This window comes from Lissotriton vulgaris, chromosome 1_1 (assembly GCF_964263255.1).
Source record: "Lissotriton vulgaris chromosome 1_1, aLisVul1.2, whole genome shotgun sequence".
Classification (NCBI taxonomy): Eukaryota; Metazoa; Chordata; class Amphibia; order Caudata; family Salamandridae; genus Lissotriton; species Lissotriton vulgaris.
In genome coordinates this window covers 1,954,320,794-1,954,340,859 of record NC_141685.1, presented here as the reverse complement: position 1 = coordinate 1,954,340,859, position 20,066 = coordinate 1,954,320,794, and the positions used below count along the sequence as shown (strand labels likewise).

General features: G+C 49.1%; 1 protein-coding gene across 3 annotated transcripts in view; it reads left to right on the top strand.

Annotated features, from left to right (window-relative positions):
* The window catches only part of BEND7 (BEN domain containing 7), a 302,748-nt gene that overhangs the window by 139,235 nt on the left and 143,447 nt on the right, over positions 1-20,066 (top strand). For all 3 annotated transcript variants that reach the window (XR_015295595.1, XR_015295594.1, XM_086919666.1), the window contains exon 6: positions 12,255-12,480. Coding sequence is in view for 1 of the 3 variants with exons in the window: in XM_086919666.1 (XP_086775792.1) it covers positions 12,255-12,480 (226 nt within the window). In the remaining 2 variants the exon portion in view is untranslated. The remainder of the gene's footprint in view (positions 1-12,254; positions 12,481-20,066) is intronic.

The window sequence follows — 20,066 nt, the reverse complement described above, 5'->3', positions numbered from 1 at the left end:
CCCCCGCCGTTTCACAACCCCCGTCGTACCACTTCGAGAGATCCATAACCCTCTGGATATTCTGAAAACCCTTTAATCAGTGCAAGGGTAATGGGGCCCTTCTTACCACCAAAGTCACAGCCTGCTCCCAGATCTTTGTAACCCTACGGATTATATGTGGGCACTCCTTAGGGACTCTAGAGCCCATCATTAGGAGCTGCTGCAATTGAATCCCCTCGTTTCAACTCCCCGGTAAGTATGTCTTAACCGTACACTCCTCCATGCATCACTTAGCGACATATTGCAGCAGGCTAGCCATATAGTCTAGCCGTAAGTCTGGCAGCCCTAGGCCACCCTCATCCATATCCAATATTAGTATGTTCAGTTTGGCTTTGCTCCGTTTTCCAGCCCAGACCACGGAAGTCAAGAGACTATTTAGTGTGTCGAATGTTGACTTCAGAATCTTGCAAAAGGAGTTCTGAAGAACGTATATGCAGCGAGGCAACAGTACCAATTTCGATATGGCTACCCTCCCTATGATCGAGAATGGTAAGATGTTCCAGAACGCTGTAGAAGCTAGCAGAACATCAAGGACCCGCCCCATGTTCAAATCATACTGGGCCTCCGGATGATTGGCAATATGCATTCCGAGATACCGGAAGCGATCACACTTCCAATCCATGCTGACCATAGGAAGATCTGGAATTGTGCCCTGCGCCAATGAAGCAAGAGGTAACAAGATGGTTTTCTGACAGTTAATACCGAGGCCAGAAGAGATCCCAAAGGAGTCCAATATCTCCCAAGCCGCAGGGATCGTATTCTCTGGCTCTCGCAGGTAGAGGAGAGCATAATCAGCATACAAAGGGACCACGTGGGTGCGATCGTCTACCTCTATACCCTGTGGCGCCATATCCCTGCGTTAACTTATTGCCAAAGCCTCCATGGCCAGGGCGAATAGCAACGGGGACAATGGCCACCCCTGCCGTGTGCCTCTTCAATTTCTATAATCGCCGGCACGTGTTTCCCGGTCCTTACTCTAGCCATCAGCCCATGGTACAGCAGCTTCACCCATACAAAGTACTGACTTCCAAACCCCATTCTCCGCAGTACTTTCCAGAGATAATCCCACAGAAGGGTATCAAAAAGGCTTTTCCAATATCCAGCGCGACTACTGCCGCCCTGACATTAGTATCTGCGACCGAGTGGAGAACATGTGACAGTCTACGCAAGTTCATGTGTGTTCCCCTCCCAGGCATGAGCCCGCATTGGTCCTCATGCACCAAAGAGTTCACCACCCTTCGCAGTCTAAGAGTCAGAACCTTGGCCCGTAATTCAGCGTCCACACCCAACCTAGACAGGGGCCTATATGCGGTGGGGTCTTCGGAGTCCCTGTCAGGTTTGGGGAGCATAACAATTTGTGCCTCATGCATAGAGCAGGGAAGGACTCCAGTTTGTCTAGCCTCCCGCAACGTCGCCAGTAGTTGTGGAATAATTACATCGGCATACGCCTGATAAAATTCAACTGGAATGCCATTGGGGCCAGGGCTACCTGAAGGTCCTCCAGTCGTAACACTGTCTCTAACTCCTTCTGTTGGTTCATCTGAAAGCCGCTGTAGTGGAACCCCCCGAAGGCTTTCACGCTTCAACAGTCACGCAAGTAACCTACCCGACATATCCTCTTTCTTATGCAGTAGCTGCCGGTATTCCCTGCGGGTCAAGCAATCCAATCTATCCCAATTCTCCCCCACTGCACGCTGCGCCTGCAGGAGGGCATCTGAAGGCTGCTCCATCTTGCACCCCTCACGTTGTAATCTAGCCAGTGTGTCTTCCGCCCCACTCAGCTCCACCTCTAATCATTTTATTGTGCATCCCATTCTAGACAGACAGTCCCCCCTAGTGACCACTATGAACGTGTCCCACTCATTACTCCTAGTGTTGGTAGTAGACCAGTTCTCACTGAAGTAATCTGCTATGGTTTGCCCAAGTTAATATCTGAATACCTGGTCTTTTAACACCCGCGCTTGCAGTCTCAACACTGGGACTCTCGGTCTAACTCTCTCAGGCCCCCATTCCAGCAGCAAAGGTGTGTGATCCGATAGGAAAAGTCCCAACACTTTGACCCCACCCACATTATTGCATAACTCATGTGATATCAGAAACATATCAAGTCTACTGTAGACCTCACGGGCCGTAGTAAAACACGTATACTGTCGCTCTTCAAGGTGTGTTTTGCACCATATATCCACACTCTGAAGCCTGTCCATCACCCCTTTCAGGGCTTCTGTCATATTTAGCTTTGTATGATGTCTGGGGGGTGGGTGGGGGGGGGATTTCTGTCCAGGGTCCCGTCCAACATGCAGTTAAAATCACCCGCTCATAACCATAGGGATCCCCATGAATGGCAGTAGCCGATCCTCCAGCTCAGCAAAGAAGACTGCGTCATCTAGGTTTGGAGCATAAACATTCACCAAGCACATCTTCACACCGTCCGTATCCCCATGCACTATTACATATCTTCCCACTACATCCGCTTCATAACTATGAAGCTTAAACGGGACCTGTGGCGCCTTACAGATGGCTACCCTCTCACATAAAGAGAATGTAGATGCGAACAGCTGTCCCCCCCCCATTTCGTATGAAGTTTCTGTATTTCCGTGTCCAGTAGGTGAGTCTCCTGTAACATAGCCACCTGTGTACCCTACCTGCGTAGATACGTCTGTACCCTGTAACGCTTAATGTACGAGTTCAGCCCTCTCACATTCCACATTACTATTCTTTAGTGTCCCATAGTGATCGCTATTCTCCGTCTCCATGTCCACAACCTGCCTGCCACCGCTGTCACTGCCAAACACCTTCACCCGAGAAACAACATAAAACTCCCACCCCCGGATAGACACTGTTTTAAACTAACATGCTTCCCCCTGTGAACCCCAAACATAACACCCACTACCCCAATTATGAAGCACTGTACCCATAGCACAGTACAATACAAAATCGGACAACAATAGCATAAAACCACACACACTCCAGTCAGCCACCAAACCATGCATTCCATCACACCCACTGCCCATGAACAGTTCTGTTATCTCTACTATCTGGACAGGAGGACTGTGCCCCGTCTGGACCACTGGGGTCCGTCAGCTGAGCCACCCGAGCTCAATCAACAATCTCTCCCACGCATACCACAGTCAAGGGGGTGGGGGGGTAGGGGGGGGGGGATGAGAAGACAAAGGGTCCCCCTGAAATGCAACTCCACGCATTCTCAGGAAAGTAAAGACACACATTTATGTCCCAACGATACCCATATCTGGATTACTTTGCTCATCACGGTGTCCATTGTTAGAACGTTCATGCAGGATCTGTTTGTTGTGGGGTATCCTCAACAATCTCGCCCATGCTGGTGTCTGAACTTGTATCCGTCACCACCTCTACCAGTGCCCTGGCCGCATTTTGTTCAGCCCGCTGAGTCTCCAAATCTATTCAGGGGGGTGGGGGTGGGGGGTGGGGGGAATCTTCGGTCCTCTCCCCCCAATGCAGCCCCTTCCATCTCTAGGGACCCATCCTATTGCACCACTAACTACTCTCTGTGTTGATCTGGAGATTTTTCTGCGTTTTCCTGCACAACCTCTACCAATACCACCTTCAGGGCGCACCAAGGATCTCGCCACCACTTGCCCCACCATCCCCCACAGCACCGTTCTCTCTCCATGTACCTCCAGCCAGTCCCACATCTCCTCCGGTGTCGTAAAAAAGTGTGCACGTTCATTATGGAGGACTTTCAATTTTGCTGGGTAGAAAAGCATGTACTGAAGATTCATGGCCCACAATTTTTGATTGACTCTGAGAATGGATGCCCTCTGCTATTGAACCATGAATATGCATATCTTCTGATTCTCGAACGCCGGATCCCCCTCTCGTTGTGCTGACCTAAGGATAGAGTCCCTATCCCTTTAGTTGAGGAGCCGTGCAATGACGGTCCAGGGTGGGGCCCACGGGATGGAGGCGCAGCGAGCGCCCGGTGTGCACGCTCAATAATGAAGACGGAGGACAGCTCAGCAGTGGGCAGGGCCTCCTTAATCCATTTTATAAGGAAAAGTTCCAGTTCCTTCCCTTCAACTTTCTCCGGAAAACCTACGAAATGCAAATTGCATCTGATTGCATAGAGTTAGAAAGGATATTTACTTCCCTCGATTCTATTCGTCATTGCCGCAATCATAACACACCAGGTATATATTGCTTTTGCATTTGTTTTCCCATTTTAAGATGGTGCGTCAAAAGATCCCAGGTCAAGTATGCTGACCCTGCATTCCAAATCTTCCAATAAAATGGCTCGAGAGGCACCGGAAAAAATTACTCTACCTTCTAAACTAGCTGTGGCTCCTTCCGGTTCTAGTCCATGCTGCAAATCGTAGAGGGGGCCATGCTAAATCCCCTGTATTGTCAGACTCAGAACATCCTTTGTCGCAACCTCACCCAAGGGATGATTAGACCAGCCAGCTACCCTGTGACTCCCCCACATAGAACAGCACAGCGATGTCCGACTATTTGACCTCCCAGGCTGTCCCACCGTAACTTTTCAGCTTCTGCACACTGCCACGTATTTATCCTTGACCCAGGGTGTCCGCCTATACACACATTCTTTATGCATTTCCTTCCAGATGGAAGAAGCCTTCTTCGAAGGCTCCTTTCTATGTATGTTTTATAACTGATTGGGAAGTTTTAGGGTAAACAGAGGCTTCCTCTTGGAGGTGTGGGGAGGGTGGAGTTGGGATCTTAGTGTGGGCTGTGGTTGAACAACCCCAGTTGTTTTCCCCCTTTTTTGTTTTTCCCCCTTTTTTGTTTTTCAGCCTTTTTTGTTTTTCAGCCTTTTTTGTTTTTCAGCCTTTTTTGTTTTTCCCCCTCTGTTGTTTTTCCCCCTCTGTTGTTTTTCCTCTTCTGTTGTTTTTCCTCTTTTGTTGTTTGCTTTCTGCTTTCCGGTCTCCATCCCTTCTCTATGAACACCCTCTTCCTCAAATGCATGTAAAATACACATACCAACCGGCTGAATGACAGACCACTGTCATTGCCCCAGCTTAGTCTTTTTGCAAGAGACCCATCTTCTGGGTATGAAATGTCCCTTTCTAGGCAGAATCGTTTACAACTGTCTTCCATTCAGGCTTTACCAGGGGATCCAGGAGTGTGGCGATCCTTATACACAAACACTTTCCCCTTGTGGTCACCCAGATCTACCATGACCCTTTGGGCAGGTACGTGAGGGTGTCAGGTGGGCTGGAAGGGAAGCATTACAATATTTTCAGTGTGTATGTTCCCCCACTTTCTGTGGTGTCGGACCTACCCGATCGGTCATTGATCACTGGGTGCAACTTTAACACTGTGATTGATTCGCTACGGACAAAAACAATCTCATGCTCTGAATAAAAGGTTAACTTCACTGGCCTCCATGATGGTTGGATGACCTGGCATCCACATGAGAAGGCTTATTCCCACTTGTAGACGTCCACTAAGTCGATGTCCCGATCCATGATATATTTTTACAAGCAGTGGATATCTCTGCCACGATGGAAATGTCGATGATCCTCCATGGTGTTTCTGACCACTCTTCACAATAACCTTCGCTTGGGCTCGCCTGCCTCCTCTACTCTCCTAATGTGGCATCTTAACTCGAGGTTCTTGGTAGACGAGAAACTAACCGAGCACCTAGATGGTGAGCTCACCTCTTATTTTGACACCAATACTAGGTCTGTACAAAGCCCTGGTATGCTGTGGGCGGCAGGCAGTAAGCAGCGATTCGAGGACGAGCAAGGAGCTATCTGAGATGACGAATAAGAGACAGACAACAAGACATTGCAGCTCTAGAGACCCGCATACTTGACAGTGTGTCAAAGTAGACCCCTGGGCCCACGGAGATGCTCACCGACAGCTTGACATAGACAAAACTGCACTCCAACACCTGCTCCAATGCGAAGCACACAGTTGCTTGGGGGGCAACCACTGTACCGGTTAACGAACATGGCAACAAAAACAGGGCGCTTTTATACTGTCTAATAACTTGTGATATTGCCTTCCGGTTTATCGCTGAGGATGCGGACTACTTGGGATCTGTAGTCACTGCAGTTCCTGAGAAAGCAGAAGCGTTTTGCAATGTATTACAGGCGGCTATATACTCGCCACCCATTGCCCCCATAGAGGACACTCTGCAACTTCATATCGATATCCCCATTCCCTTCCTGACTCCGACCCAACACAGAGCTCTATAAGAACCAGTCTCTGAAGACAAAATCCAGGCCGCCATTGGGGACCTCCGATCTGGGAGGACTCATGGCCCAGACGGCTTTCCATTGGAATAGTGTTCTAAATTTCGAGACACTCTGACCCTGCATCTCCTACAGCTTTATGAGGAGGCCGTCGAAAAAGGATAATTTCCCAGGACCTTGTGACCATTGTTATGATTCCTAATACCTGCCCGTCTTCGCTTGGCCACGGTTCTTATCGCCCCATCTCCTTTATCAATGCAGACAGTAGGATATACGGAAAAATCCTGGAGTTGAGGCTTCATCTGGTCTTTACCTCCCTAATTCACCCTGACCAATGTGGCTTCATGCCGAATAGCAGCACTTTACACTCCGTCTGACGCCTGCACTGTGCTCTGGCTCATGGGAGCACAGTAACGGCTGGCAGGGAATGGGGATGGTGTGGTGGTGGGGCAGTGGGACAAAATATTGAACGCCTCCTCACGGCCACTGTCTCGCGTCTGTTGTTACATTGCTTACTGACGAATCCAGGAATCACACAGGCTCCCCTAAACCAATCGCAAAGCTGCAATACAGCATTGTGATTGGTTTGAGCGCTGACCGGGACTGGGAGCCTGTGCATGTTCTCCACCCAGGCTGTGTGTTACAGCCTGGTGGAGAACATGCTAAGTGCGCCTGACTGTTTGGCCGGCATAAGGTGGCCGGCCAAACCCTTCATGATCACTTATTGTGCTCAAACAACTCCTCCTCCCAGGCTTTGACACCAGCCTAGCCCCATAGCAACAAAAAATAAAATGATAACAATATTATCATTTTATTTTCCTTTTTCCTGCTCCAAGAGTAACGTCAAGTTATTATAATTTTCTTTTTTGCACCTCTTATATAGCAGTGGGGCAACATTCCTCCGCCTTAGCAGGGGATGCGCCACTGACAGTTAAGGTTGCTTCTGTCTGACCTCAGTAGAGAAAGGGTCAAAAGGTGTCCGCTTCTGAGCCATCAACTCCTTTTGAAAAGGCATTAGCCTTTACCAACGTCAAAAAACGTGCCTCTGAAAAGTCTGTCAGATCGAGAACGACGACGTCCCGAATATCAACTGCGACAACCTCCACAATCCCGGTGTATTCCGTTTCGTCCATGGCAACAGTAGTTTCAATGACCAGTTTGTTGATGGCAAGATTTTGGACAGTGTGACGATCGTCAGTGCACACTCTGTCTCTACCGTTGTCGACTGTGTCGACGGACACACCAAGGGCTACTACGACGCTGCGTTTTCAATCCCAGCCTATATCAGATGGAGCAGACATCCAGTGTATCTGTACTTAGACGTTTAGCTCCTTAAAGCACCCTCCTACAGGGCTGCAAGGGATCTGATAGGCGCATGCATACAATTATTCAAGAACCTGGGCCTTCAAATCAAGTGTAATCCCACAAACAACGATAACTTTTCTGGTAGCCGCCATGAATACAAACATCTGCAAGTTTTATCCAATGGAAGTGAGAGTGACAAAATGATCAGGCTAGGATCTTCTATGTCACAAAAACAGTCTATTTCAGTATGGAAATACAAATCTTTCCTGAGAATATCATCTTGCATCCCTCTCATACCAAACTGCGGGTTGTACATGAGGCTGCTACAAGAACAGTTGGACAGGCATTGGACACAGGACAGGGGCTTGTTTGACGACATGGTCCGGATAAAACCCAGAGATAGTGTCAACGATGCAATGGTGTTCGAAAAGAGAAAACATCTGTCAGGGGTCGACATTCTTACTCAACGCTACGAAGCTCATTATGACAATGGATTTATCAGTGGAGGGATGCGTAGCACAGCTCCAACTTCAGAAAGTGAGTGAAAAATGGTCAGACATAGAAAGACAAAAACATATCAACTTCCTGGAACTGAAAGCAGTAGAGCTGGGTCTCAAAGCCTTCTTCCCACGGCTACAAGGGTCGGAAGTTTTAATCCGCACAGACAACACAGCCACAATGTTTTACTTAAACAGAGAGGTACCAGATCATGCCCTCTATCCAGGGAAGCTCAGGAAATTTGCAACTTGTTCCAAAAAAAAAGATCTCCCTGAAGGTTGAACATGTTCCAGGCATACAAAAATAATGGGCGGACAAACTAAGCAGGTCGCTAAAGGACTGTCATGAGTGGGAGGTGTTGGACAATCAACTCAAGAAAATCTTCTTTAAATGTGGAACACCTTCACTAGATGTTTTTGCAGCTCACTGAAACAAAAAATGCCAGCACTACACAAGTAGGTTCCTCCACAAGGGATCATGGGGGAATGTGCTGCAGATGTCTTGCACATGTTCCTGTATGCTTTCCTGCCAATACCTTTGATTCCTCAGATACTACACAAGATGAAACTGGAGCAGTGCAGGGTCATCCTCTTAGCCCTGGCGAGGCCGAGACAATAGTGGTATATGGAGCTTCTCCTAATATCAGAACAGCAACACATTCAACTCAAACCAGTCCCGGGATTACTCTACCGAAACGGTGGGTAGGTCATATATCATAACCCGGAATCTCTAAATTTAGCAGCTTGGATCCTGAATACTATGAATTACATCAGTTCGATATCGCAGCAAGAAAGAGACATCTTAGCATAAGCTAGAGCAGACTCTTCAAACCAATCCTACAAAGCAAAATGAATACGATTTTGTTACTGGAGCGCAGCTATTGACTGGCACGCTTGCTCTTCGGAGCCTGCACAGATCCTGCCACATCTTCTTTCATTAGCAAGGTCAGGTCTCAGCTACAGTTCTATTCAAGTTCACCTTGCTGCACCTTCGAGATACAGAGGCTTTCGCAACAAGTCTCTTGGGCAACAGCCATTACAATGCGGTTTTTACCACGCTTGCTATTACATCGCATGCGTTACAACGCATGCAATGTTACAACGCGTGGTAAAAACCACGCATACCATTACATCGAATGCGCTTTTTCAACGCATGCGATGTAATGTGTAATGGCGACGGCTATCCAAGTCGTTGTGAGGAAACTGAGGCGGTTTCCTCACAACAACGTGAGCCAAACAGGAAGGAGGGAGCAGAGACGGCGAGGCTCGAGAGGAGAGAGGTAAGGGGGTTTGAGCTTGGGGTGGGGGTTACTTTTGTTGGGTTTAGTGTACTGTAAAAGTAGTGTTGTAATGTTTGTATGTTTTTTTAACGTTTTAGTGTGTTTTATTTGTAGTGTAGTGTTGTAGTGTTTGTTTAGTGTAGTGTATTAGGGTTTAGGGGAGTGTAGTGTTTTAGGGTTTATGGTAGTGTTGTAGTGTTTGTGTAGTGTAGTATTTTAGGGTTTATGGTTGTGTAGTGTTTTAGGGTTTAGTGTAGTATAGTAGTGCTTGTGTAGTCTTTTAGGGTAGTGTAGTTGTGTTTGTGTAGTGTTGGAGAGGGGGTTTGAGCTTGGGGTGGGGTTGCTTTTGTAGGGTTTAGGGTAGTGTAAAAGTAGTGTTGTAATGTTTGTGTGTTTTTTTTAACGTTTTAGAGTGTTTTTTGTAGTGTAGTGTGTGTTTAGTGTAGTGTATTAGGGTTTAGGGTAGTGTTTGTGTAGTGTTTCAGGGTTTAACGTTCATGGTTTAGGGTAGTGTAGTGTTTTAGGGTTTAGTGTAGTATATGAGTGTTTGTGTAGTGTTGTAGGGTTTAGGGTAGTGTTGTAGTGTATGTGTGTAGTGTAGGGGGGTCGTGTAGGGTAGTGTTGTGTTATTGTAGGGAGAGGACTGGAGGTGGGGGGGTTGTGTAGGGGTACTATATTAGTGTGTAGGGTAGAGTAGAGTCACTTACCTTGCAAAATTTTACCACGACTATAGCTTTACCACTCATGTCTTTGCGTTGTAATGGCATGCGTGGTAAAAGCATAGTTGTTGTAAAAGTATGCGATGTAATGGCATGTCGTTGTCATTACATCGCGTAGTAATACCCAAGTTGTAATGGCACGCATGGTATTGGTATGCGATGTAATGACATACATCCAGTCCCTTTGGTCGGATCACTTAATAAAATTATTCCTGAAGGGATTATTCAGAGCTTTTCCACTAATAAGATGACCACCAATAACATGGCGGCTAATTGCGGTCCTGTTGCAGTTAATGAGAAAACCCTTTGAGCCTTTCATAAAGCCAACATCAAGTACCTGACATGGAAAACAGCACTTCTCCTGGCATTAACACCTGCCAGGCATATTAGTAAGGTACAAACAGTTACAGTGCAGGAGCCATATATGTAATGTAGTAAGGACAGAGTCATTACGGGTACTAAACCCACGTTCATACCCAAAATACATGCAGTCTTTAACCTCAATGAACCAACTGTCCTAAAAACTTTTCTTTCAGAATCAATCGAACGAAGCAGAAAGATCGCTTCATACCCTTAATGTCAAGAGATGCCTCAAATTTTATCTGGAAGGCACTAAATCCTTCAGACAATTTGAGCTACTCCTAGTGGTATTTGTGCCGCCAAGGAATGGCCACTCTGTCTCGAAAGTAACATTAGCAAGATGGGTATCAATAGCTATCTTTTTGTGTCATGAAAGAGTGGGAAGACCACTAGCATCCAAGGTACACGCCGACTCTACCAGAAGTGTTGCAACCTCTGCTGCTCGGTACGCAGGAGTACGATTGTCAGACATATTTAGAGCGACAACATGGTCTAGCACGTATACCTTTACCAGATATTAATGTCTAGATCCTGTTCACAACAATGATGCCGCTCTGGGCCAAGCAGTACTTCAAAACCTTTTTCAGTAAGGTGAGCATGTAGGCATACGTATTCATAAATGCCTTTGTATATTACCCGCCTCCTCATAGTTTCTCCGCTGCTTCAATGTCCTTCCCTAATGGTATACTGCTAGCTATTCAGATTCAAGCATGTGAATCAAGGAAATTCAATACTGGAGAAAGCTTTTTACCTGTCACTGTTCTCCAGTACTGATATCTTTCATAGATTCACATGCGTACCCACCCACCTCCCCTTCAGTTGCTTACCTCCGGGATATTCGTTCTCATGCAGCATTGGATACTTTCCAGTCGTGCTTCGGAATCTGAGGTGTGAAGCCACTGCACAGGAGGAAAGGGTGCAAGCTCTTCTCTCATTAATTGAACTTTGGTCATGTACAAAACGATGTTGAATGCTACTCAGTTATATGGGGAATAAATGCAATACAGAAAAGCAAATGAAAGAATTTATGCTAAGAGTTAAAATTACTGAGGGATTCCCACCTCGGCGATGGCAAGTTTCAAGCATGTGAAACTATGAAAGATATCCGTACAGGAGAACCACAGTGTACAGGTAAGTAGCTTGTTTTTTTTAAAAAACATTTTTATATTGGATTTTGAGAGTACCACATGAGCAAATGCCCGACATAATTCACATGAAGACAATATATTAAAATGATTATCAGACGTGGAAATATCATTGGCTACAATTTGTATACATAACAAACAAACTAACACTAAAAACGATGCGTAGACGCTCCCATCCCAAGTAGCTTGTTTTTTATGTAGATAATTCTTAGTATTAGTTGACAGCCTGTTGTCCTGCTCCAACAGCATGGCTGTAGTTTTAACGCTCTGCTTTGCAGGTTAAAGTCCATGAGCATTATGGTGTACATCCACACTTTGTGAGCTTCAACAAGACAATAGATAGACGCATGCTCAAGCTTAATATCTTCAAGATGAGAGATTGCTCATGGGTTAAATTTCAATTGAAGGGTTAAACTGCAGCTTTAATGGCAGCATGTGGCAACTCAATTTTTTTCCAGATTTCTTAACTCACAATAAACTGCTGTATGAGTAACAGTTTTCATGACTATACAGTGCTTGTGCCCTGAGCGTACATACTACAGATTAGGGATTATACTGAAATTATCTACTGTTTGTGAATGTCTAGAAACTATGATTCATATTTCAAAGCTTCAATTGATTCCATAGATTTCATCTCATTATTTTGAAGTTGGCTGCCATAATGAAGTCCACATTCCCAATTTAATAAAAATGTTTTATTGTTTTTGTTTGTTAGCCAGAAGTGCAACTTGCAGAAGGTTTCGATGTGCTGCTTCCTAAATCACAGTTGGACTCCATTTTATCAAACTACACACGTTCAGGAAGCCTTCTGTTTCGAAAACTGGTTTGTGCTTTTTTTGATGACAAGACCCTGGCAAATTCCTTGCCCAATGGAAAGAGAAAAAGAGGTCTAAATGACACCCGAAAAGGATTGGACCACAATATAGTGGGGGCAATAAAAGGTATGTTTTATTACAATTTTTTTTTTTAAACCTTTATTTACAAAATGCACATTACACAGCGTCTGCCTACAACCCCTCAGGGCCGGCCGCTATGACAAACATTGAAAGATGAAAGCAGGACAGCACACATTAAAGACGAGCACTAAGCACACATTATGGTGTGGTGCACAAAACAATACTTGAAGGATATCGAAGGTTTAATTTTATGATTTTGTCGAAGTAAAACAACAAAAACATGGCATTATACTGGCAAGGGTCATAGGAGGGGGGGGAAAAGGGGAAAGAATACATATATGAAGGAACAAATCTGGCGTGGGGGGGTGATCATGGAGGAAGAGAGGATATAGGCGATATAGGGAACAAAGAAAGAACGCCAATCATGGGGAAGAGGGGACAGTAACGTCATAATCGAGCGGAGGGGAACAAATATCACCACGGTACGAATTCCACTGTGCCCATACCCTGGACCATTTCCTGGGGCGACCCCGTGCCTCATATACCGTCTTTTCTCGAAACATGCACCAGTCCATGTTGTCTTTCCAGGCACTGAGCCGTGGTGGCCTGGTGGAGCCCCAGAGCTGAGCTATGTCTCTCTTGGCAACCATGTTGCCCAGAGTGACCCAGAACGTCTGAGCAGCAGTACAGTCCGTAGGCTCCCACACATTGAGTAGACCGCGCCGTGCCTCAGGAAGGAGGGGGACTCCAGTGACACGTCCCATCACATCATGCACCCTGGACCAGAAGGCCGAGACAACCGGGCATTCCCATAGGACATGAAGAAAAGTACCATCCATACCACACCCACGCCTACACCGTCCATCCGTCGCAAGCCCCATTCGCACCAGTCGCATACCAGTTACATACACACGGTGGAGGATCTTCAGTTGAACAAAAAGAAGCCGTGCCGGAATAGCCACTTCCTTAGGGGAAGAAACAGCCGACTGCCAATCCTCATCGTCTAATTCAAGCCCGTCCGCCGTCCAGGAAGCACGAAGTCTCCCCAGCTGGTCAGCCCTGTTGTTAATGAGCTTCTTATATATTAAGGAAATCGTGCTATCGGGGACGTGGCCGTCCAGGATACGATCCTCCAGTGGGGAGGATTGTGGAATATCAGTCCCAGGGGGAAAGACTGAGGACAAGGCATGCCGAACCTGCATATACCGAAAATATTCCTTATCATCAAGCTGATATTCCAGTTTTAGGGCTTCAAAGGACTTCACAGTGCCCCTGGCCCAAAGATCCTCCACCTTACTGATCCCAATCATATCCCACCTGTCAAACCCCTTCGTCTGCCAAAGGTTGCCCAGTCGATCAGAGTCATACAGTGGGGTCATACGCGTCAGCCTACCACCCCAACCCGTAGCCACAGTCGCATCCCTCCAGGCCCGCACCGCACACTTCGTAGGACCTGTAAGGAGACGGATTGGTGACTTCGAGTACAAAGCCCTATTGAAGTTGCCACCGGGCAGTAAAAATTTGTCCAGGGCAAAAGCAGGAGCGGGTTCCGATGAATACGTTACATGGTTAATGGCGCTCAGGTGCGAGGCCCAGTAATATTGTTTGAGATCTGGCAAAGCAATACCGCCGTCGTACCAGGGAAGGGTGAGCTTAGATAGCGCGATACGGGCACGACCGTCCCAAATCAATTGCCGCTGTAGACCATCGATCTCGCGGAAGTAGCGAGCGGGGACCGGGTCGAAGAAATTCTGCAATGCGTAGAGAAATCGAGGGAGCGACATCATTTTAAAGAGCGCCGCTCGCCCCAGCGGGGACAAGGGCAATTCACGCCACCGCCTCACGTCCTGTTTAAGACGACGGAGCGGAGCATAGAGATTCCGGTCATAACGCACCGCAGAAACCGTGGAGACATAGATCCCCAAATACTTGAAACCATCATCAGCCATCAGAATTGGAAACCTACGAGGCAGCGGCGGCAAAACCCCCGCTATGACATAAACACAGGATTTGGTCCAATTGATGACCAATCCGGAATTCTTACCAAAGGATGTAAGAACGTCAAAGAGCACGTTCAGGGACTTTTGGGGGGAAGTAAAATAAAGGAGGATGTCGTCGGCATACAGTGAGACGCGATCTTCCAGGTCTGGTGCCCACCGGATCCCTTTAATCGAGGGTTCCCACCGGAGCCACGCCGCAAGGGGTTCAAGCGCCAGTGCAAACAGAAGCGGGGAAAGCGGACACCCCTGACGGGTGCCGCGTCCCAATGGGAATGGGTCAGAGCTTCTGCCATTAACCACGACATGGGCCAGCGGTTGTTCACAAAGAAGCCTCACCCACGCAATGAAGTTAGGGCCAAAGCCAAATTTGGAGAGGGCCGCCCAAAGATAAGGCCATTCAATGGTGTCGAAAGCCATCGTAGCGTCAAGGGAGGCCACCACTGCAGGCTCCGTGAGAGTTGCAGCTCTCGCGAGAACACCATGAAGCCTACGCAGATTAAGGGCCGTGTTCCTATGTGGTATGAAGCCGGATTGATCCGGATGAATCAGGTCACAGATCACCGTCAACAACCGATTGGCCAGAACCTTGGCAAGGATTTTAGGTTCCGCGTTCAGCAGAGAAATGGGGTGGTAGGAGGTACAGCGATAACGAGGTTTGCCATCCTTATAAATGACCACTATAGTGGCTAGGCGCTGTTCAAGCGGAAGGACTCCGGCCTCGAACGCGTCCAGAAACATGGTTCGCAAATGGGCGGCCATCTTGTCTGGTCGAAGTTTGTAAAGCTCGATAGGCAGACCATTGGGCCCCATCGCCTTACCCGAGCGCAAGGATCTAATAGCGAGGGCAATCTCATCCACCGTAAAGGGCGCCTCCAGAGCCAGACCCTCCTCCTCCGAGACACAAGGAAGAGCTATATCGCGCAACAGTAAACGGGAATCAACCTCATCACGATCACTCACCGGGGTGTAAACCCTCCGGAAATGATCAACAAAACAGTCAACAATCTCACCGGGGTCAGACACACATTCACCAGACTCACGGACAATGACGGGCACCACACGATTCGCTCTTTCAGCCTTATCCAGCCACGCAAGGAGTTCGCTAGCCTTGTCACCCACATCATACAGCCGGCCCAACTGATTCGCTCACATCAACTTAGCAGCATCGGTCACACAAGCTTTGTAATCCGCCTGTTTCAACTCCAGAGTGTGTAAAAGCGCAGGTGTGTCATCCCCACCCAAATCACTTTCAAGTGCTGTAATTTCAGTCTCAAGGGCCAGCACGGCCTCCCTCTTAGCTCTCCGTTCAGCAGCAATAAGAGACCGTGCGGATCCCCGTATGACCGTTTTAAAGGCCTCCCAGAGAACCGTAGGCGAGGTCACTGAACCCACATTTTCATCGAAATAACAATCAATAGCCTTCACCAAATCTGAGCGGAGCTGGGGGTTCCGAAAGTGCCAGGGGGAAACAGGGGGAACTCTGTTACCAGAAAGACCACCCACAGAGACTTCAATCAGCAAGGGGGAATGGTCTGAGATACCCCGGGGGAGATGACGAACTTCCCGCACCAAGGACAGGGTAGAAGCCAGCATAAAGAAGTAGTCTATCCGAGAGAGGCTGCCATGCGCACCAGAATGGAAGGTATACTGCGTCTGGTAGGGGTGCAACGAGCGCCAAACATCCACCAGACCAAAAGTTTCAGCCATATCGTTGAGCCACATCTGGGACTGCGGCAGAACTCTAGGGGGCAATCTATCACATTCGCCAGACATCACAGAGTTAAAATCCCCACCCATGATCAGCAAACCTTCGGAGAGACCAAGAAGAGTCTTGCCAAGATCGGCATACGTGGTCGCCTGCAGCCCCGGGGGGATATAAACAGCAACCAACACAATTAGCTTCCCTTCCCATCTCCCCGAGACAGCAGCATATCGTCCACGATCATCTAGGATAACATCATCAATCTCAAGGGCCAGGGAGGATTTGACCATTATACCCACTCCCCGGGAGCCGGACGTGAAACCAGCGTGGGCGGCCAATCGGTAGCCCCGACGGTCAAGAGCTTTACAGGCATTACCAATCAAGAGGGTTTCTTGAAGGAACACAACATCAGGGGCATGACGCCTTATAAATTGTAACACAATGCCACGTTTAATCCTGTCACCCAAACCATTGACGTTCCAAGAGAGAACCTTCACCTCACCGCCCCCCACCCCCATCCCAGGAAGAACGACCCCCTCCCGTAACCACAGATCAAGAATGCTTGCAATAAGTAATATACCATGAAAAGGGAAAAACAACAAGAAACACACAACACAACCAAGTCCCCACCGACCACCCCCCAACCAGGAACCCGTTACAACGCCCCCCACCCTGCACCCCTGCTGACTAAAGAGCCACCCCAAACTGCAGTGTGCTTGTCGCCCCATCTGATCTACACAATGAACCCCCGAGGAGGAAGGGAGAAACCACCCGTACCCGCACCACCACGGACATAGTCATAAAGCATACAATACGAGTTACTCTGCAAAGTTCACAGTCTTAAGCCGGACCTCTGGGGCCCCAAGTTAGACCTGGGCCGTAGCACCACCGTCCGCGCCTCCGGGGCCTCCGCTCTCTGTGTCATCTTTTGGCAACGAGTCCAACCAGTCACTAGCACAATCAGGCTGATCAAAGATCACGTTCCCTGTATTCAATCCGCAGGCGAGCAGGAAACAGCATTGCATATTTCAGTCCCAAATCCCTCCGGCGTCGCTTTACTCCAAGGAAACCAGAACGTTGCCGTTGCACTTGGGGAGTGAAATCAGGGTAAATCGAGACAGAGTTATTATCGTACTTCAACGGTCCGTGTTTACGAGCGGCCTGAAGGATGGCGTCTCTGTCCCGAAAGTGAAACAGCCTGGAAATGATAGGCCTCGGAGGGCCCCCCGTCTTCACCTGACCACCTGGGAAGCGATAGGCACGCTCGACCGCAAAAAACTTGCTGAGGCCTGCGGGAGCGAGTTTAGCGACAATGAGTTCCTCGACCAGTAGATCGATCGAAGCAGCACCGTTGTCTTCTGGCACTCCGACCAAGCGTATGTTGTTCCGCCGGGCCCTATTATCGTAATCCTCCATGCGTTTGAGCAAAAGGTCGTGCGAAGAACGTAGATTCCCTATCTCAGACTGTGCCTCCGCCATGTCGGTCACCAAACTCGATGCCTTTAAGTTTAATGCCTTGACCCTCTCGTTCGTCTTGGCCAAATCAGCACGAATAAGAGTAACATCCACCGCCACCGTGTCTATCTTGGACTCAATGGCCTCGTATTGTTGACTCATATCGGCCTTGAGGCCTGCAATGGCGGCCAGCAGGTCCTGAAGGGACACTTCTGAGGAAGACGACATGTCCGTCTTCGGGTCTTCCAAGCCACGACTGGCGGCGCCGGGGGAACCCCTCGGTTGGGTATAGCGCTCGATCATGTTAGACTGGATCGACCCCCCGCGAGTATTGGTCTTCCTGCGCTTCTCCGCATCGGGTTTCGTCGCCATGATGTATGCAGCACCGGCCAGGCGACGAGTCTCAAACCCCAAAAGTCTGGTTTCGCAAGAAATTGTCACGGGCCACCTAGCCGGCACCGCGAGAGAAAGCGTTCTCAATGAGAGCAGCAGACCAGGATGAAGTAGCAGATCCCAAGGAGTCAGAGACGAGAGGGCTGGAAACCGAAAGTGAAAGTGGCACACCACCGGTGGAGCAGATGCCAGGCAGCCATTGTTGTTGCATTACAGCTCGGCCATACAAGGCAGCAGAGACCCCGGTCTCTTCGGGGGTTAGGCCAGAAAGTTGGAGACGATGTAAAAATGGTCCCCGAGGTCCGATCTCGGCCAAAAAGGGATCGACGGTATCAGTGAGAGTAGCACTTCAAAAGCCCGTCGAAATGACCAGGATAACTGCAGGATAAATCAAGAAGGGCGGCGCGGGTCTCAGGAGCTCTCTGCTCACGCGACCATCTTGGATGCCCGCGTAGCTCCTCCTCCTACAATTTAATTTTGAAAAATATTATGTAAAATACTTATTGAGTATTGGTGGTCGTAATGGTAAATGGATAGCATCGGCTGAAAATTGCCACAGTATAGATAACAAAAGAATGAACAAGCATTGGCATAGCCAATAGGTCTCGCCTTTGGGACCTCATATGTGGTTAGTCATGCAGCACATTATCCTGGGTGCTGTGCCGCCATGGATTAAAGCATTGTCAGGCTTATCTGCACCACTTTTGCATCTGGTGGCTTTGGCCCATTGAACTCTGGTGAGTAAATTGCTTTAAAGCTGGTTTTAAGAGGGGCGTGGCCAATATGGCGGCGAGATAGGACGCACTGTTCTCTCTCCCGTCGGCGGCCAGGCAAAGCACCGATTTCTAGCCCTCTATAGCGCCTGGACCCTCTCAGAGCAGTGCCCCGGAGCTGTAAAGGGTGCGGTGACTGGCAAAGCGAGCAGAAGCTCATGGGACCGCTGTTGGCTATACCCCAGAGATGCCACGCCCTGGAGTCCCGGGGTTGCGGCCTGGCATCGGAGCTACTGAGCCTGGGTAGCTGAGGCTCTAGCGAGTCCTGACTTGCCTGTGTGGACGAATACCGGCGAGCACGGGCTGGACTGCGAGCCCGGTAACAGCAGTAGAGCAACGTCCGGGACCGGGCGCATCCCCAACTGGAGCTGGCGCTGTCGGTGCCATGCCCGTAGGGCCGGAGAGAGGCCTGGCTGCAGACCAGCGATCTGAGGACTGACCGTCTGCCACTCGCATATCCGAAACTCTTCACACCCCACCGCGGATCGGAGAGGTGAGCGGCCCATGGGTAAACTCGCAGTGCATGATCGGCATTGGGGGAGCGTGAAGAGAGGCGAAGACCGCGCCAACGCTGCAGGGTGGGCAGGGGGCCCAGGGTGCATCAGCGGCCTCCTCCGCCGAGATCTGTCCTCCAATATGGCCTAAGTGCAGGGATTTTTCTGCGTGACACCCTCATTCCTACACATAGCCGTTCTCCTGGGGGGCTCCTGGAGTTCCTGTCTGCCATTTCGAAGTAGCAGTACAGCGGCAGATGCCATCAGGAGTCTGCCTGGGCCCCAGATCAGCACACTTCAGCCCCCATACTATCTGGGGTGGTGAAAGCTTCGAGGATACGCGATGCACAAGAGGGGGTGCAAGGGGGAAACATCCAGCCGCCTTCAGAGTGCCTAGAGTAACGGCAACATACTCAAAGCACAGGTTTCGACCCCGTAGTCGCCCCGGGACAGCGAAGAGGGTATGCCGACCCTGCACCTTGCAGAGACAAGCCCCACACAGTTAACCGACGGCCCTTGGGCTGAAAGACATCAGTATGACACTACGCCTGGTGGTCTTCTGGTGCCTCATACTAGCCTTCCTAGGTCCCCCCGGGTACAGGCCCACAACTTGCAGAGAGGGGCAGAGATACAACAGCCAGCTGGGTCCACGGGGTACTCTCCAAGCAGCCACATCGCACTCCCATCACAATTCAGGAGATGAGGCGGGACCCCGTTTGGCTTATCCTGGTGTGTTGGATCCTCCTAGGTGGGGGGCAGCATGTCCTCCAGTCGTGGGAGGAATGACAAAACACTAAAGGACTTATTTGCACGA